Consider the following 20819-nt stretch of genomic DNA (forward strand, 5'->3'; position numbering starts at 1 on the left):
CACAACCCTGCCACAGCAACCTCTGCAAGACGTGCCGGATCATCGACACAGATGCCATCATCTCACGTGAGAACACCATCCACCAGGTACACGGTACCTACTCTTGCAACTTGACCAACGTTGTCTACCTGATACCCTGCAGGAAAGGATGTCCCGAGGCATGGTACATTGGGGAAACTATGCAGACGCTGCGACAACGGATGAATGAACACCGCTCGACAATCACCAGGCAAGACTGTTCTCTTCCTGTTGGGGAGCACTTCAGCGGTCACGGGCATTCGGCCTCTGATATTCGGGTAAGCGTTCTCCAAGGCGGCCTTCGTGACACACGACGGCGCAGAGTCGCTGAGCAGAAACTGATAGCCAAGTTCCGCACACACGAGGACGGCCTCAACCAGGATATTGGGTTCATGTCACACTATCTGTAACCCCCACAGTTGCCTGGACCTGCCGAGTTTCACTGGCTGTTTTGTCTGGAGACAATACACATCTTTTTAGCCTGTCTTGATGCTCTCTCCACTCACATTGTTTTGTTTCTTAAAGACTTGATTAGTTGTAAGTATTCGCATTCCAACCATTATTCATGTAAATTGAGTCTCTGTCTTTATATGCCCTGTTTGTGAACAGAATTCCCACTCACCTGAAGAAGGTGCTTGGAGCTCCGAAAGTTTGTGTGGCTTTTGCTACCAAATAAACCTGTTGGACTTTAACCTGGTGTTGTTAAACTTCTTACTATCTCATAGAAGACAGAGGGTGATGGTGGATGGAAAATTTTCAGACTGGAGACCAGTTACCAGCGGTGTACCACAGGGATCGGTGCTGGGTCCTCTGCTATTTGTGATTTTTATCAATGACTTGGAGGAGGGGGCTGAAGGGTGGGTCAGTAAATTTGCTGATGACACCAAGATTGGTGGAGTAGTGGACAAGGTGGAGGGCTGTTGTAGGCTGAAAAGAGACATTGATAGGATGCAGAGTTGGGCCGAAAAATGGCAGATGGAGTTTAACCCTGATAAGTGCGAGGTGATTCATTTTGGGAGGACAAATTTGAATGCGGATTACAGGGTCAACGGCAGGGTTCTGAGGAATGTGGAGGAACAGGGATATCTTGGGGTTCATATCCACAGATCTCTGAAGGTTGCCACTCATGTGGATAGAGCCGTGAATCATCATAGAAATCATCATAGAAACCCTACAGTACAGAAAGAGGCCATTCGGCCCATCGAGTCTGCACTGACCACAAACCCATCCAGGCCCTACCCCCATATCCCGACATATTTACCCACTAATCCCTCTAACCTACGCATCTCGGGACACTAAGGGCAATTTTTAGCATAGCCAATCAACCTAACCCGCACATCTTTGGACTGTGGGAGGAAACCCACGCAGACACGAGGAGAATGTGCAAACTCCACACAGACAGTGACCCAAGCCGGGAATTGAACCCAGGTCCCTGGAGCTGTGAAGCAGCAGTGCTAACCACTGTGCTACCGTGCCACCGTGAAGAAGGCCTATAGTGTGTTAGCGTTTATTAACAGGGGGTTTGAGTTTAAGAGCCGTGGGGTTATGCTGCAACTGTACAGGACCTTGGTGAGACCACATTTGGAATATTGTGTGCAGTTCTGGTCACCTCACTATAAGAAGGACGTGGAAGCATTGGAAAGAGTGTAAAGGAGGTTTACCAGGATGTTGCCTGGTTTGGAGGGTAGGTCTTATGAGGAAAGGTTGAGGGAGCGAGGGCTTTTCTCTTTAGAACGGAGGAGGATGAGAGGCGACTTAATAGAGGTTTATAAGATGATGAGGGGGATAGATAGAGTGGACGTTCAGAGACTATTTCCTCGGGTGGATGTAGCCGTTACTAGGGGGTATAACAACGATAAGGTTCATGGTGGGAGATATAGGAGGCATGTCCGAGGTAGGTTCTTTACTCAGAGCGTGGTTGGGGTGTGGAATGGACTGCCTGCTGTGATAGTGGAGTCGGACACTTTAGAAACTTTCAAGCGGTTATTGGATAGGCACATGGAGCACACCAGAATGATAGGGAGTGGGATAGCTTGATCTTGGTTTCGGATAAAGCTCGGCACAACATCGAGGGCCGAAGGGCCTGTACTGTGCTGTACTGTTCTATGTTAGCTGTAGAACAAAGAGATCTGGGGGTACCTGTTCATAGCTCCTTGAAAGTGGGGTCACAGGTGGACAGAGTGGTGAAGAAGGCATTTGGCATGCTTAGTTACATTGGTCAGAACATTGAATACAGGAGTTGGGACGTCTTGTTGAAGTTGTACAAGACATTGGTATGGCCACACTTGGAATACTGTGTACAGTACAGGTCACCCTATTATATAAAGGATATTATTAAACTAGAAAGCGTGCGGAAAAGATTTACTAGGATGCTACTGGGACTTGATAGTTTGAATTATAAGGAGAGGCTGGATAAACTGGGACTTTTTTCCCTGGAGCGTAGGAGATCTTATAGAGGTCTAGAAAATAATGAGGGGCATAGGTCAGCTAGATAGTCAACATCTTTTCTCAAAGGTAGGGGAGTCTAAAACTAGAGGGCATAGGTTTAAGGGGAGAGATACAAAAGGATCCAGAGGAGCAATTTTTTCACACAGTGAGTGATGAGTGTCTGAAACAAGCTGGTAGTCGTAGAGACGGGTGCAATTTTGTCTTTTAAAAAGCATTTAGACAGTTACATAGGTAAGATGGGTATAAAGGGATAGGGGCCAAACATGGGCAATTGGCTTAGTGATTAAAAACAAAGGGCGGCATGGACAGGCTGGGCCGAAGGGCCTGTTTCTAAGCTGTAAACCTCTCTGACTATATCATGAATTTTGTCACATTGTCACATTGTATGATTTTCTTTCATTTTAGTACCATCCTCAACTTCCTTGGTTAACCATGGTTGATTTATCCCCTTCTTGGAATCCTTCTTCCTCACTGGGACATATCTTTGTTGTGCATCATGAACTATTTTTATAAACATCTGCCATTGCTGATCAACCCTCTTCTGCTAAATTCCTTTCCCAGCCCACTCCAGCTAATTCTGCCCTTATTCCTCTGTAATTACCCCTTTAAAGTGTTTCTGGCCCAAGATTCCCACTCTCGAACTGAATGCTAAATTCTACCATGTTATGGTCACTATTTCCTAGGGGATCTTTTACTCTGAGATTGTTTACTAATCCTGCCTCATTACATATTAGCAGATCCAAAATAGCCTGATCCCTGGTTGGATCCACAACATTTGTTCTAGGCAGCTGTCCTGAATACACTCTCTGAATTATTTGTTTGGCTATCTCTGTCACTTTGATTTTCCCAATCCACTTGAAGATTAAAGTCACCCATGATTAATGTACTGCCTTTTTTACCTGTCCCCATTATCTCCTGATTTATTCTCCACCCTAAAGAACAGCTATGGTTAGGGTACCTATATACTTCTCCCATCAGTGTCTTCTTCCCCTTGTTATTTCTTACCTCCACACAAATAGATTCTCCCAGTCTTACTACCTGCCATCAGGTATATTGGAGGAATTTACAGGCTGATAATCAACAGGTTTGGCCAGGTTACGATAACACCTTCCAAGTCCTGAAGCGGGACTTGAACCCGGAGCTCCTGGCCCACTGTACCACAAAGACCTCCTCATGCCATTCACAGCACTATGATGCAAATTCATAAAAGAGCACCTGAAACAACCCAGCATCAATGTTGTTGGTTAAAGAAGATTAGATTGAAGTTTTAAAGTTTATTTATTAGCGTCACAAGTAGGCTTACATTAACACTGCAATGAAGTTACTGTGAAAATCCCCTTGTCGCCACACTCATGCGCCTGTTCAGGTACCGGTAACATCGCTCAAACAGATTATCTGGTCGTGATCATATTGCTGTGTGTGGAGTTAGCTGTGCGCATACTGTCTGTTGTGTTTCTGAAATTTAAACAGTGCCTCCACTTGCAAAGTAGTTCATTGACTGCAAAGTGGGTGGTTGTGAAAATTGCTATACAAGTATAAGTCTTCCTTTCTTTATCACTTAAGGGCGGCACAGTGGTTTTGTTAAACACGGGCATTAAAGGGTTATGGAATCAAGTAGATTGAGGTCTGATACAGGTTAGCCATGATCTAATTGAATGGCAGAAGAGGTCCAAGGGGCCGAATGGCCTCCTCCTAATCCTTTGTTCCTTTACCATGTGTAACCTTCACTGTAATAAACTTGACTCAATTAATTCAGTCCTTGGGGGAAATAAATAGCAAAAGATAAAACCGTCAGAATATATAGCTCTGCAATATTGGGGTGGCACAGTGGCACAATGGTTAGCACTGCTGCCTCACAGCGCCAGGGACCTGGGTTCAATTCCTGGCTTGGGTCACTGTCTGTTCGGAGTTTGCACATTCTCCCCGTGTCTGCGGGTGCTCTGGTTTCCTCCCACAGTCCAAAGATGTGCGGGTTGATTGGCCATGCTAAATTGCCCCTTAGTGTCAGGGACTAGCTAGTGTAAATGCATGGGGGTTATGGGAATAGGGCCTGAGTGGGATTGTGGTCGGTGCAGACTCAATGGGCTGAATAGACTCCTTCTGCACTGTATGAATTCTATAATTATTTCCTGAACTCTGAAGACAATTGAATAAAAACTCCAAGATACCAATTGGGGAGGCCATTCAACCCCTCCAGTCGATTCTATGAGTCCATGGCTGAACTGAGGCCTGACTCCAAATGCCCACTTTTTCCCCAAACCCCTTTGGCAAATAAAAATCTGTCAATCTCAGTTTCAAAATGAACAATTGACCGAGCAGAAGAGAGCTCGTGAATGTATATTTTGCCTGAATACAGAAAGTGACTGCTGGTTTTGTAAAACTGACCAATGGAGGAATGTGCGAGGATTCTTGGCATTGCCTGTTTTTTTTCACTGCTGAGGCTGAGAGCACGGCAAACTGGCTGCTTTCTGAGTCGTCGTGGAAGGAAGCAGGACGACGTATTTATGTTATTATAGTATGCTGAGGTAGAGCTTTAAACATAGCTGAAGGAGCTGCTAATCTGGAATAACTCCTCGGAAGCGGAAGTCCCTTCACCAAAATTCCTTTATTTACAAGATCCAACAACACGATACAGAGTGCCCTCGGTGAGCCGTCTACATCTGGAGCGCCAGAGGAACTGCCACTCCTGTTTAAGTACAGAGCATGGGGCTCCCTGATTGGACCATCAATTTGGCCTTTAATCAGGGAGCTCATATTCAAGCAGACCAACCAATATTGCCTGATTGAAATCGTTACATAGTCATAGATCATAGAATCCCTACAGTGCAAAAGGAGGCCATTCAGCCCATCAAGCCTGCGCCGGCAACAGTCCCATCCAGGCCCTATCCCCATAACCCCACATATTCACCCTGCTAATTGCCCTGTCACTAAAGAGGCAATTGAGCACCTAACTTGCGCATCTTTAGAGTGTGGGAGGAAACCAGAGGACACCCACGCAGACATGGGGAGAACGTGCAAGTTCCACACAGAGCATAGAATCATAGAATCCCACCGTACAGAAGAAGGCTTTTTGCTCATGAGTCTGCAATCATGCAGGGCATTGGGGGAGATAGTTATTTGACGCTATTTCTTTCCTGAGCCTTTGAGATAATTTTATTATGTCACTGCAGATGGAATTATGTGGCAGTGGTTAGCACAATGGGGGATTCTGATTGCTGTAAGTCACTAAAGCCGTAGGCACAATGAGACGCGCTGCCAGGGTAGAGTCTGCACAAGGGAATGTTTGCATTTGTGTTCGGTTGACATTACACTGCAGGATTTAGATTGAAAAATATGTAAATATCGCTATTATTGTCTGCTGCAGTGGGAATATTCCAACAGCTTTGAGACATTTTCTTTCAGCAGTTATTTTTGACAGTATTTTTTTGGGGGAGGAGATTCTATCCTTCCATTTTGCACAGCAGACTGTCTGATATTACAAACCAGTGCAGCAAATACAATGATGGTCTTGGCACTGCCTACTGCTGAACATTGCCAATCTTAGACTTTAATATAATTTGCATAATTTATATTTCTTTATGCTGCAGTGCAAACTGGAATAAGAAAACTCATCGTGTTAAATCAAAATTTAAATAGGTTTGAGGAGGAGCAGGTTTCCATCAAATTAATTTTAAATCGAGCAGCTTACTGCAGTGGAAGAAGTTTCTTTTCCTTTCATAGAATCGTAGATTCCTACAGTGCAGAAGGAGGCCATTCGGCCCATCGAGTCTGCACCAACCACAATCCCACCCAGGCCCTATCCCCTCAACCCCATGCATTTACCCTAACTAGTCCCCCTGACACTAGAAATCATAGAAATCATAGAAACACTACAGTGCAGAAGGAGGCCATTCGACCCATTGAGTCTGCACCGACAACAATCCCACCCTATCCCCAGCACCCCACATATTGCTAATCCCTCTAACCTACGCATCCCGGGACACCAAGGGGCAATTTAGCATGGCCAATCAACCTAACGTGCACATCTTTGCACTGTGGGAGGAAACCCACGCAGACACGGGAAGAATGTGCAAACTTCACACAGACAGTGACCCAAGCCGGGAATTGAACCCAGGTCTCTGGAGCTGTGAAGTAGCAGTGCTAACCACTGTGCCACCGTGCCGCCCACTAAGGGGCAATTTAGCATGGCCAATCCACCTAACCCTCCCACAGTCCAAAGATGTGCAGATTAGGTGCATTGGCTGTGCTAAATTCTCCCTCAGTGCATCCGAACAGGTGCCAGAGTGTGGCGACTGGGGGATTTTCACAGTAACTTCATTGCAGTGTTAATGTAAGCCTACTTGCAACTAACAAATAAATAAGCTTTACCTTTCGGACTGTGGGAGAAAACCGGAGCACCCGGAGGAAACCCATGCAGACACGGGGAGAATGTGCAGACTCCGCACAGACAGTGATCCAAGCTGGGAATCGAATCTGGGTCCCTGACGCTGTGAGGCAGCAGTACTAACCACTGAGCCACCGAGTAGATAGTGTCAGCATCAGGCAATATCAGATTAAGCAATGTGAGATTGAATGGAAAGTAGCAATGTGTCTCAAGAAAATATCCCCCAATGAATCAGCAATTTCCACATCAGCCTGTGTCCAGTTTCATTGAGTAATATTGCCAATCCATTGCAAAATCTGGGGCTGTTTATTGGACTGAAGAAACTGTGTTTGCAGTGATGGTGCAACACCACTTCACACAGGACTTTAGAACCTTCAAACAAAAGATAACTTTATCTCATTGGCCTGGGTTGAACTGAGCTCGCAGAGATCCTAGAGTTATGAAGACCATGTCTGATATTGGTCTCCTTGTGTATAGCACTGGACTCCTTATTTTAGGAAAGATGTAAATCCATTAGAAACAGTTCAGAGAAGCTTCACTCGAGTAATATCAGGAATTAGTAGGTTGTCTTCTGAGGAAAGGTGGGAGAGGTTAGGTTTGTATCCATTAGAGTTTAGAAGAGTAAGAGGCAACTTGATCAAACCTTCAAGATCCTGAGGGGTATTGACAGGGTGGATATGGAAAGGATGTTTCCTCTTGTGGGAGAATCCAGAACTAGGAGTCACCGTTTAAATATAAAGGGATTGTCCATTTAAGATAGAGATGAGGAGAATTTGTTTCTCTAAGAGAGTAGTGACTCTCTTAAGGGCGGCACGGTGGCACGGTGGTTAGCACTGCTCCTCACAGCACCAGGGACCCGGGTTTCATTCCAGACTTGGGTCACTGTCTGTGTGGAGTTTGCACATTCTTCCCGTGTCTGCGTGGGTTTCCTCCGGGTGCTCCGGTTTCCTCCCACAGTCCAAAAGACGTGCTGGTTAGGTGCATTGGCCGTGCTAAATTCTCCCTCAGTGTACCCGAACAGGCGCCGGAGTGTGGTGACTAGGGGATTTTCACAGTAACTTCATTGCAGTATTAATGTAAGCCTACTTGTGACTAATAAATAAACTGTAAAAGGAAACTCTCTGGAACTCTCCCTCAAAAGGAATAGAGCAGGATCTTTGAATATTTTTAAGGCAGGGATAGATAGATTCTTGATTATCGCGGGGGTGAAAGGTTAACAGGGGTCGGCAGGAATGTGGGGTTGAAGTTACAATCAGATCAGCCATGACCTTATTGAATGGTGGAACTGAACCCATTTGATTTGGAGAAGACCATAAGCAGATAATGCTGAAAAATGTGAATCATTTACTTGAAAACAGTTGTATTTTCCTTTACTCTTATTTTAGTGAAATGTAAGTGTGGCAGGAAGGCACCATGATGGCTCAGTGAACTATAAAACTACATCACATAAAACCCAGTATTCCATCCAATGGCCTCACTTATTTGAGAAGCTGCCTTTAATGTCTTAGAAACTTGAATTTCCCCAATCCCCTTTGACCTTATCACCAAACATGGCCTAGTGGTATTATCACCAGACTATTAATCCAGAACATCAGCTAATGCTCTGGGGACCCGGTTCAAATCCCACCACTTCAGATAGCGGAATTTGGCGTTCGATAAGGTCCCCCATGCAAGGCTTCTAGAAAAAGTGAGAGGGCATGGGATCCAAGGGGCTGCTGCCCTGTGGATCCAGAACTGGCTTGCCCAAAGGAGGCAGAGAGTGTGTATAGATGGGTCTTTTTCTAATTGGAGGTCGGTCACCAGTGGTGTGCCCCAGGGATCTGTTCTGGGACCCTTGCTGTTTGTCATTTTCATAAATGACCTGGATGAGGAAGTGGAGGGATGGGTTGGTAAGTTTGCCGATGACACGAAGGTTGGTGGGGTTGTGGATAGTCTGGAGGGATGTCAGAAGTTACAGAGGGACATAGATAGGATGCAAGACTGGGCGGAGAAGTGGCAGATGGACTTCAACCCAGATAAATGCGTAGTGATCCATTTTGGCAGGTCAAATGGGATGAAGGAGTACAATATAAAGGGAAAGACTCTTAGTACCGTGGAGGATCAGAAGGACCTTGGGGTCCGGGTCCATAGGACTCTAAAATGGGCCCTGCAGGTGGAGGAGGTGGTTAAGAAGGCGTATGGTGTGCTGGCCTTTATCAATCGAGGGATTGAGTTTAGGAGTCCGGGGATAATGATGCAGCTATATAAGACCCTCGTCAGACCCCACTTGGAGTACTGTGCTGAGTTCTGGTCGCCTCATTACAGGAAGGATGTGGAAAAGATTGAAAGGGTGCAGAGGCGATTTACAAGGATGTTGCCTGGATTGAGTGGCATGCCTTATGAGGATAGGTTGAGGGAGCTCGGTCTTTTCTCCTTGGAGAGACGTAGGATGAGAGGAGACTTAATAGAGGTATATAAGATGTTGAGAGGCATAGATCGGGTGGACTCTCAGAGACTTTTTCCCAGGGTGGAAATGGCAGCTACGAGAGGACACAGGTTTAAGGTGCTGGGGGGGGTAGGTACAGGGGAAATGTTAGGGGGAAGTTTTTCACACAGAGAGTGGTGGGCGAGTGGAATCGGCTGCCATCAGTGGTGGTGGAGGCAAACTCAATAGGGTCTTTTAAGAGACTCCTGGATGAGTACATGGGACTTAATAGGATGGAGGGTTATAGGTAGGCCTAAAAGGTAGGGATATGTTCGGCACAACTTGTGGGGCCGAAGGGCCTGTTTTGTGCTGTAGTTTTCTATGTTTCTATGTTTCTCATTTGAATTCAATTTTTAAAAATCCAGAATTAAGAATCTACTGATGACCATGAAACCATTATCAATTTAGGGAAGGAAATCTGTTGTCCTTACCTGCTCTGGTCTACATGTGACTCCAGAGCCACAGCAATGTGGTTGACTCTCAACTGCCCTCCAAGGGCAACTTGGGATGGGCAATAGATGCGGACCAGCCAGTGACGCCCGTGTCCGTAAGACCATAAGACATAGAAGCAGAATTAGACCACTCGGCCCATCGAGACTACTCCGCCATTCAATCATGGCTGATATTTTTCTCATCCCCATTCTCCTGCCTTTTCCCCATAACCCCTTATTAATCATAATCCCTTATTAATCAAGAACTTATCTATCTCTGTCTTCAAGACACTCAATGACCCAGCCTCCACAGTCTTTTGTGGCAAAGAGTTCCACAGATTCACCACTCTCTGGCTGAAGGAATTCCTCCTCATCTCTGTTCTAAAGGATCGTCCCTTTAGCCTGAGGTTGTGCCCTTTGGTTCTAGTTTTGCCTACTAGTGGAAACATTCTCTCCACGTCCACTCTATCCAGTGTCTCATGAATGAATAAAACAAAACTGTCTTAAACCAAAAGTTGCACTGTCAAATTTACTGACATTGAATTCCGTCTGTCATGTTTTGTCTCTTTCACATTATCGTCAATATTCTTTTGCAGTTTTCTTTGGTCCACAGAACTATTTACTACTGTCTTCAAATTAAAGCCCACTCCTTCTAACCTCATAATCCAAATAGTGATGTACGCCGATTGATGTAAAGAGGATTGGTCTCAGAACAGGATCCTGTGGGACACTGCTATTCAATTATAACCACTCTCACAAACTGTCTATTTCCGCCTTTCCAAATGGTTTGGAATCGTGTTTGTAAACTCTTTTCCCAGATCATTCAGTCCTCTCCAGTATCTTCCAGTATGGTCAGCCGGGACTACTTTTCCTCTATAATAAATAGCTGTATAAAGTGAGTAAGCAGCATTTTATTCTTGCAAGGGGTTAATGATGGGGGGACTTCAGGATTGTGGTCTCTACATTTCTGAGTTAAATAACAACAACTTGTCTTTATGTAGCGCCCTCGAAGTAGCAAATTATCCAATGATGTTTCACAGGAGTGTGATGTTATGATCCCAGTTGATGTTATAATTAGACGGAATGATCCCAGAATGGAACCCTGGCTCAAAAAACCATAACTTTTACTTTGTTTTTAGAAAAATTATTTCTATGTTCTATGTTCTATGTCAGGGGATTAGCAGGGTAAATAAGTGGGGTTACGAGAATCAGGCCTGGGTGGGATTGTGGTCGATGGGCCGAATGGCCTCCTTCTGAACTGTAGGGATTCTATGATCAGGAACATTCTTTCCTAAGTTACAATGGTCTCAGTAACATAGAAACTAGAAGCAGGAGTAGACCATTCAGCCCTTTGAGCCTGCTCCGCCATTCATCTTGGTCATGGCTGATCATCAGATTCAATATCCTGATCCCACCCAACTTATCCCTTGATCCCTTTAGCCCCAAAAGCATTTATTAATTTCTTCTTGAAATCAAACAACATTTTGGCCTCAACTACTTTCTGTGGTAGTGACTTCCATACAATCACCACCCCACCCTCTGGGTGAAGAAATTTCTCCTCACCTCAGTTCTAACAGGTTCACTCTTATCCTCAAACTATGATGCCTTGCTCCGGACTCCCCCTCCATCGGGAACATTCTTTCTTAAGTTACAATGGTCTCAGTAACACAAAGTCTCTTTAAACACACAGGTTGGCTGTGGTCAGACACATTCCACTCTGAACCCAAGTGAATGTCTGTGACTTTCTCCTCAAAATTCCCCTCCAAGTTGATCTTTATACTGTGAGCCACGTTACCACACTGAATTCCAGCTTCCACACGAGTCACTTCAAATTCGGTGTTCAAAAATGCACACTTTCAAATCTTTTTAAACAACAACGCTTTCCATCAGCGGTTTGCATCATGTTCAGGTTTTCCAAGCTTTTAAACAGAACTTCTGCTTCACTTTTAATAAAAAATCCAGGTTTTACAATTTCCCCATTCAAGGTTTCTTTCTCTTGACTGTTGTTGGAGATGGTCATTGCCTGGGAGTTATGTGGTGCAATATTACTTGTCACTTATCAGCCCAAACTGAGAGGCAGTCCTGGTGTGGAGATGCCGGTTTCGCATTTGTAGGTGTCTGTTACGTTCCTCCTCATCTGAGCAGATCCTGTGTATTCGGAGGGCTTGTCCGTAGGGGAGGGCTTCTTTAACGTGTTTAGGGTGGAAGCTGGAGAAGTCGAGCATCGTGAGGTTACCCGTGGGCTTGCGGTACAGTGAACTGTTGAGGTGACCGTCCTTGATGGAGATGCGTGTGTCCAAGAATGCAACCGATTTCGGAGAGTAGTGCATGGTGAGTCTGAAGGTGGGATGGAACTTGTTGATGTCATCATATAGTTGTTTCAGTGATTGTTCACCATGAGTCCAAAGGAAGAAAATGTCATCGATGTATCTAGTGTATAGCATCGGTTGAAGGCCCTGTGCGGTGAAGAGGTCTTGTTTGGACTTGTGCATGAAGATGTTGGCGTATTGAAGTGCGAATTTGGTCCCCATGGCTGTTCTGTTCAGCAGTAGCTATGAGTTAATATGCGGTTAAAAATCCAGTTGTCCCCCATTAACAAGACATGATTTTTTAGGGATTTTGACAGTGACATTGTGGGGTAAACAAGGAAGCTCTCCCCAGCTCCGTGATTTCTAAAGATTGCTGTCAGTGCAAACTTCAACAATTCTGGATTTCTGTGTTTAACTGCACATATGCAGACTCCAAAAATTGCTGTGAGTCTCACAGTTGTAATACCAATAAATCCTGGTACTCATTATTACCATCATAAAATCCAGGTCCATTATTAACACTGGCATGTGGACAGAAAGAAGGAGCCTTGGATGTTTGCCCACTCCAAGTGTAACAAGAGAAAAAGGAGATGAGGTTTGAAGGAACTCTGCACAAGGTCTCCTCCAGCATTGCAAGTGGCCACAACCATTATCTTTCCCGGCCTGTGTTATGGTGCATTTTCTTGAAGAAGGCTAAGGGGAGATTTGGTAGAAGTGTTCCAAATCTTGAGGGGTCTGGACTGAGTAGCTGGGGAAGCAACTGTTCACACTCTCAAAATGATCAAGAAGGAGAGGGCGCAGATTTAAAGTAATTGGTAAAAGGAGCATGAGGAAAACCTTTTTTTACGCGGCGAGCGGTTAAAGTTTAGAATTGATTGCCTGGGAGTGTGGGCGAGGGAGTTAGGCTATTAGCGGAAAAGGAAGGATGTGCAAGGTCCCCAGGAGAAGGCAGGGGGAAAGACACTAAGTGAATTGCTCAATCCGAGAGCCGGTGCAGACACGATGGCCAGAACTCTACCACGTTGCCCGCCACGGAATCAGCACGGGCGAGGGTCCGGCAGCGGAAATCTCTGTTGACCTCGGGCGGGATTTCCAGTCTCATCTGAGCGAGCCTGTAAAATCCCACCCTATTGGCCAAATAGCTTCCTTCTGCGCCGTAACAGTCCTGTGGTTCTCTGATGCCAAGCACCTTTCCTTCCAGAAGGGGAGTGGATGTGCAGGCACAATCAGCCAACAGAGGGTGGCACAGCGGTTAGCACTGCTGCCTCACAGCGCCAGGGACCCACGTTCAATTCCCGGCTTGGGTCACTGTCTGTGTGGAATTTTCACGTTCTCCCCTGTGTCTGCGTGGGTTTCCTCCAGGTGCTCCAGTTTCCTCCCACAGTCCAGAGATGTGTGGATTAGGTGAATTGGCCATGCTAAATTGCCCCTTAGTGTCAGGGGGACCAGCTAAGGTAAATGCAGGGGGTTATAGGGATAGGGCCTGGGTGGGATTGTGGTCGGTGCAGACTCGATGGGCCGAATGGCCTCCTTCTGCACTGTATAATTCTATTTTATGAACTCCCTTCTCAAGCTTCTGTTGCAAGTTTTAACCACATATTCCCCGGGGAAATGGGTGTGTTCGTGATATCCGGGTGACTTGTTTTGAGAATATGCCTGTCATGGTTGAACAGTTTGCATATTGTGTGAAAGTTGTGAGATGAGTGTTAGTGGGTTTTCAACAAGGTGGCAATCAGATGTAGGAAACAAATGTCACAGTACAAAAGTTAAACATTTACTCAAAACCAGTGATCAATGGGAGAAGTCATCTCAAGGTCACAGATACAGAATACCCGGACTTCTCGGACAAGTTCTGAAGTTATCAGTAAAAATAGAACGGTTATAAATTTTCTTAATCAGATTCCCCGCCCTTCATTAGTTTAGAATTAATTTCATTTAGTGTCCACATGTCAATACAAATCTTTGTCAAATATCTCAGCCAACTGCGTTGTACTTTCCAGCACGATGGTTTCTCATTCGTCCATTAAAACCCGAACATAACTCCCTTCCTGACTAAAGCTACTTTCCTGTTGCCTGGTTACAGTAGATGCTACCGTAAAGGTCAAAGTGGAGGTTCCCACCGGCTCACTGCCAAGCTGAATAGACATGTGTTCCTGTGTCCAGGGGCATATCTATTCTGTGTCCGGGCAGTGACTGAATCTATTCATTATGTTGCAAATTGTATCTTCCAGATATGTGTTCTGCTGGCTAATGGGTTCCCAGGCCTTTGGCTCTCAACTATTTGCCTTTCCCACCATGCCTTTTGATAACTTGCATTGAACAATTACAGTAAAATACTTAAAATACATTTAGAAAAACGGCTTATATGTCTTAAAATCATAGTTACTTGTTTAATTCTCTTACCGCTTGAACATGTGGGTGACTTATCATTTAACTTTACTGTTAACTCTGTAAGTGCCTATATACTGTTTAAAAACTAAGAAAATTATCGCTTTCAATCGCTTTTGGGCGGCACGGTAGCACAGTGGTTAGCACTGCTGCTTCACAGCTCCAGGGTCCCGGGTTCGATTCCCGGCTCGGGTCACTGTCTGTGTGGAGTTTGCACATTCTCCTCGTGTCTGCGTGGGTTTCCTCCGGGTGCTCCGGTTTCCTCCCACAGTCCAAAGATGTGCGGCTAAGGTTGATCGGCCAGGTTAAAAAAATTGCCCCTTAGAATCCTGGGATGCGTAGGTTAGAGGGATTAGCGGGTAAAATATGTGGGGGTAGGGCCTGGGTGGGATTGTGGTCGGTGCAGACTCGATGGGCCGAATGGCCTCCTTCTGCACTGTAGGGTTTCTATGATTTCTATGATTCAATGTGGAAGTGAGAATATTGCATTACGGTCCCCATGTTGACACCTCTGGTGAGGCCAATAAACATCTTTTGGCAATCATTTGCAGGAAGCTACGTTTTTTGTCAGTGACCTCTCCTGCCTGCTGTTGCCACAATGGGGGATTTTATTATACTGCCTCTCTACTGCCATCTCTGTTGGGAGGTGTAAATAACCTTAGTTCAATAATGGTTACAGGTGAGCAAGTGTTACGTCCCCTCAGTGCAGTACACAACTCCTGGAGGACCTTCTGCCTCCTAGTGATGGAACAGGAACTCGTACCTCATGTGCCTGCACCAGGGCAACCAATATGGTTGGCAAGGGAATGTGGGTGCCTACTCTGCACCCCTTAAAGGCTAGATTTCCCTCCTCACACCCCCCCCCCCACTCTCCCACCACAGTCTTCCACCTGCACCACTCTCCCTGTTCCTTCCCCACACCATTCTCTCTGTCCCCCAGACCACTCTCTCTGTCCCCCAGACCACTCTCTCCGTCCCCCAGACCACTCTCTCCGTCCCCCAGACCACTCTCTCCGTCCCCCAGACCACTCTCTCCGTCCCCCAGACCACTCTCTCCGTCCCCCAGACCACTCTCTCCGTCCCCCAGACCACTCTCTCCGTCCCCCAGACCACTCTCTCCGTCCCCCAGACCACTCTCTCCGTCCCCCAGACCACTCTCTCCGTCCCCCAGACCACTCTCTCCGTCCCCCAGACCACTCTCTCCGTCCCCCAGACCACTCTCTCCGTCCCCCAGACCACTCTCTCCGTCCCCCAGACCACTCTCTCCGTCCCCCAGACCACTCTCTCCGTCCCCCAGACCACTCTCTCCGTCCCCCAGACCACTCTCTCCGTCCCCCAGACCACTCTCTCCGTCCCCCAGACCACTCTCTCCGTCCCCCAGACCACTCTCTCCGTCCCCCAGACCACTCTCTCCGTCCCCCAGACCACTCTCTCCGTCCCCCAGACCACTCTCTCCGTCCCCCAGACCACTCTCTCCGTCCCCCAGACCACTCTCTCCGTCCCCCAGACCACTCTCTCCGTCCCCCAGACCACTCTCTCCGTCCCCCAGACCACTCTCTCCGTCCCCCAGACCACTCTCTCCGTCCCCCAGACCACTCTCTCCGTCCCCCAGACCACTCTCTCCGTCCCCCAGACCACTCTCTCCGTCCCCCAGACCACTCTCTCCGTCCCCCAGACCACTCTCTCCGTCCCCCAGACCACTCTCTCCGTCCCCCAGACCACTCTCTCCGTCCCCCAGACCACTCTCTCCGTCCCCCAGACCACTCTCTCCGTCCCCCAGACCACTCTCTCCGTCCCCCAGACCACTCTCTCCGTCCCCCAGACCACTCTCTCCGTCCCCCAGACCACTCTCTCCGTCCCCCAGACCACTCTCTCCGTCCCCCAGACCACTCTCTCCGTCCCCCAGACCACTCTCTCCGTCCCCCAGACCACTCTCTCCGTCCCCCAGACCACTCTCTCCGTCCCCCAGACCACTCTCTCCGTCCCCCAGACCACTCTCTCCGTCCCCCAGACCACTCTCTCCGTCCCCCAGACCACTCTCTCCGTCCCCCAGACCACTCTCTCCGTCCCCCAGACCACTCTCTCCGTCCCCCAGACCACTCTCTCCGTCCCCCAGACCACTCTCTCCGTCCCCCAGACCACTCTCTCCGTCCCCCAGACCACTCTCTCCGTCCCCCAGACCACTCTCTCCGTCCCCCAGACCACTCTCTCCGTCCCCCAGACCACTCTCTCCGTCCCCCAGACCACTCTCTCCGTCCCCCAGACCACTCTCTCCGTCCCCCAGACCACTCTCTCCGTCCCCCAGACCACTCTCTCCGTCCCCCAGACCACTCTCTCCGTCCCCCAGACCACTCTCTCCGTCCCCCAGACCACTCTCTCCGTCCCCCAGACCACTCTCTCCGTCCCCCAGACCACTCTCTCCGTCCCCCAGACCACTCTCTCCGTCCCCCAGACCACTCTCTCCGTCCCCCAGACCACTCTCTCCGTCCCCCAGACCACTCTCTCCGTCCCCCAGACCACTCTCTCCGTCCCCCAGACCACTCTCTCCGTCCCCCAGACCACTCTCTCCGTCCCCCAGACCACTCTCTCCGTCCCCCAGACCACTCTCTCCGTCCCCCAGACCACTCTCTCCGTCCCCCAGACCACTCTCTCCGTCCCCCAGACCACTCTCTCCGTCCCCCAGACCACTCTCTCCGTCCCCCAGACCACTCTCTCCGTCCCCCAGACCACTCTCTCCGTCCCCCAGACCACTCTCTCCGTCCCCCAGACCACTCTCTCCGTCCCCCAGACCACTCTCTCCGTCCCCCAGACCACTCTCTCCGTCCCCCAGACCACTCTCTCCGTCCCCCAGACCACTCTCTCCGTCCCCCAGACCACTCTCTCCGTCCCCCAGACCACTCTCTCCGTCCCCCAGACCACTCTCTCCGTCCCCCAGACCACTCTCTCCGTCCCCCAGACCACTCTCTCCGTCCCCCAGACCACTCTCTCCGTCCCCCAGACCACTCTCTCCGTCCCCCAGACCACTCTCTCCGTCCCCCAGACCACTCTCTCCGTCCCCCAGACCACTCTCTCCGTCCCCCAGACCACTCTCTCCGTCCCCCAGACCACTCTCTCCGTCCCCCAGACCACTCTCTCCGTCCCCCAGACCACTCTCTCCGTCCCCCAGACCACTCTCTCCGTCCCCCAGACCACTCTCTCCGTCCCCCAGACCACTCTCTCCGTCCCCCAGACCACTCTCTCCGTCCCCCAGACCACTCTCTCCGTCCCCCAGACCACTCTCTCCGTCCCCCAGACCACTCTCTCCGTCCCCCAGACCACTCTCTCCGTCCCCCCCACTCCCTCCGTCCCCCCCACTCCCTCCGTCCCCCCCACTCCCTCCGTCCCCCCCACTCTCTCCCTCCGTCCCCCCCACTCTCTCCCTCCGTCCCCCCCACTCTCTCCCTCCGTCCCCCCCACTCTCTCCCTCCGTCCCCCCCACTCTCTCCCTCCGTCCCCCCCACTCTCTCCCTCCGTCCCCCCCACTCTCTCCCTCCGTCCCCCCCACTCTCTCCCTCCGTCCCCCCCACTCTCTCCCTCCGTCCCCCCCACTCTCTCCCTCCGTCCCCCCCACTCTCCCCCTCCGTCCCCCCCACTCTCTCCCTCCGTCCCCCCCACTCTCTCCCTCCGTCCCCCCCACTCTCTCCCTCCGTCCCCCCCACTCTCTCCCTCCGTCCCCCCCACTCTCTCCCTCCGTCCCCCCCACTCTCTCCCTCCGTCCCCCCCACTCTCTCACTGCGGCCCCCCGACTCTCACTGCGGCCCCCCCCCCCACTCTCTCTGCGCCCCCCCCGTCCCCACTCTCTCTGCGCCCGCCCCCCCACTCTCTCTGCTGCCCCCCCCCGCCCCCACTCTCTCTGCGCCCCCCCACTCTCTCTGCGCCCCCCCCCACTCTCACTGCCGCCCCCCGACTCTCACTGCGCCCCCCCCCCCCACTCTCTCTGCGCCCCCCCCGCCCCCACTCTCTCCCCGCCCCCACTCTCTCTGCGGTCTCCCCCCACTCTCTCTGCGGCCCCCCCACTCTCTCTGCGGTCCCCCCACTCTCTCTGTGCCCCCCCCACTCTCTCTGCGGTCCCCCCACTCTCTCTGTGCCCCCCCCCCACTCTCTCTGCGCCCCCCCCGCCCCCACTCTCTCTGCGGCCCCCCCCCCACTCTCTGTGCTCCCCCCCACTCTCTCTGTCCTCCCCCCCACTCTCTCTGTGCCCCCCCCCCACTCTCTCTGTGCCCCCCCCACTCTCTCTGTGCCCCCCCACTCTCTCTCTCTGTGCCCCCCCACTCTCTCTCTCTGTGCCCCCCCACTCTCTCTCTCTGTGCCCCCCCACTCTCTCTCTCTGTGCCCCCCCACTCTCTCTGTGCCCCTCCCACTCTCTCTGTGCCCCCCCCACTCTCTCTCTGCCCCCCCCCCACTCTCTCTGTGCCCCGCCCCCACTCTCTCTGCCCCCCTGACACCACTCTCTCTGTCATACCATTCTCCCTTCCTCCCCCACAGACTAGTTTTCGATGGTGTTAGAGTTCCAGTCTGGGATTTCTCAAAAGGATCTCACTGATTTAATCCTTGCATTCCTCTTAACCCAAACTGCCAAAACCAACACCGGATTATTGGATGGATGGAGATTCACTGAATAAAGCTGGCACTCTCTCCTCTCTACCTGCCCAGAGGGAATGATCAGCTCATTGCCCCAAAGCAATATCAAGTGTGAAACACAGAGAAGCCTCGGACTGACTCAGGTTTGTTCCACTCACACTACAGATTCAGACAAAAACCGCTGTCAACACAAAATGAAACATGTAAACGGTCCGGCTTTTCTGATTCTGAGTCAGATACATTCAGCGAGGCAGGTGATATTAATTATTCAGGGAAAGATTGAGTCATTCAAATCGGATGGCTCATTCTGGTAAGGGTTGAGGATCTCGACATCTGATTTGGCTTTGAGATTAATGTTCCGGTGAACCCCAATTCAAACTGTGACTCTCTTTTCTCTCCCCCTTTTTCCCCCCTTTCCCTCTCCAGTTCGACAACATTGGCACCTTCGAGACAGTATGGCAAGTGAAGTTCTACAACTATCACAAACGCGACCACTGCCAGTGGGGAAACAGCTTTGGAAGCATTGAATACGAGTGCAAACCCAATGAGACTCGCAGCCTGATGTGGATCAACAAGGAGATATTTACCTAGGCTGCAGTGTTACAGGATCTCCTTGCGAAACATCATCAATGGACAGAATATAACTGTCTACACACAAGGATAAAAAAACAAGCCTTAAAAGTAGACACAATTGGAATTGAAATTGCACAGTGCAATATTAGTAATGAAAGCATTAAAAGCTGGTATGAATGTGTTTGGCCTAACATTTTAGTGTGGAAATTATTCCAGTTATTTTGAAACAACCAGGAGAATTTGATACAAATGCACTCGAGATACATTTGTTATTATCACTCAACGCTGTTGTAACTCCGGTATCTGCACTCTCTGGATAAAATGTATACTTGGAGTTGGGTGTATCTCATTGTGAAGTTTTGGCAAACTGTCTGGACAAAACAAACAACATTTGATACAGCTGCAGCGCTGATACGGCCACAGCCCTGTTGTGTGTGCGTATATAGAGAAAAGTATAAATAATTCCATGTGGGCAGCTGTTTGAGTTACCATCGCGATTCTAGTTCCTGAATTTCCTGTTGTTTTGTTATGTGATAAATCGATTTAGCCTACCTCTGAGTGGGTACCAGTGATGGTGAGTTGTGGAAGTGCCATGTCAATGCAGGGTAAATTTGCACAGATTAGTTTGAATTGTGTACATTGTTCATTCATGTTTTTTACCTGGGTTTGAAGTTCTGTGTACTCAAGTGATGAATATTTTATGAATTATAATGTGTTGCTGTGCTCAGTGGCAGTTTTCTTTGTACAATAGTGCAATGTGCTATGCTCTTTTGTATTGTGTTCTGGTTGTGTTTGTGGGGGAGGGGAAGTAACATGAATTCCCACAAAACAAGCTAGCTGTGGACAAACAATCTGCAAGAAAAACAATTCTTTCTGTATCAGCAATCCCATGAAAATTAAATTCTTAATTGAGAGCCAGAACTGGCCACTCAAAAAATCTCAATGTGTCGCTTTATTTATTTTGAAAAGGATGGAATGGAAAACAGTTTTTGGCTGAAGGTTTTTACCTTGACCTTGCATTTTAAAGTAAAGTTTATTTATTAGTGTCACAAATAAGGCTTACATTAACACTGCAATTAAGTTTCAGTGAAATTCCCCTAGTCGCCACACTCCGGTGCCTGTTTGGGTAAATGCATCTATCCAGCATGTCTTTAAGACTGTGGGAGGAAACCGGAGCACCCGGA

At 49.1% G+C, this 20819-nt stretch overlaps 1 protein-coding gene across 1 annotated transcript in view; it reads left to right on the top strand.

The window, feature by feature from the left end:
• Positions 1–20566, top strand: part of LOC144504858 (CB1 cannabinoid receptor-interacting protein 1-like) — a 30263-nt gene extending 9697 nt beyond the window's left edge. The window contains exon 3 of the mRNA XM_078230615.1: positions 19489–20566. Within this exon, the coding sequence (XP_078086741.1) occupies positions 19489–19653 (165 nt within the window). The 3' untranslated portion in view covers positions 19654–20566. The remainder of the gene's footprint in view (positions 1–19488) is intronic.
• Positions 20567–20819: the final 253 nt, after the last annotated feature.

This window comes from Mustelus asterias, chromosome 15 (assembly GCF_964213995.1).
Source record: "Mustelus asterias chromosome 15, sMusAst1.hap1.1, whole genome shotgun sequence".
In the NCBI taxonomy this organism is placed as follows: Eukaryota; Metazoa; Chordata; class Chondrichthyes; order Carcharhiniformes; family Triakidae; genus Mustelus; species Mustelus asterias.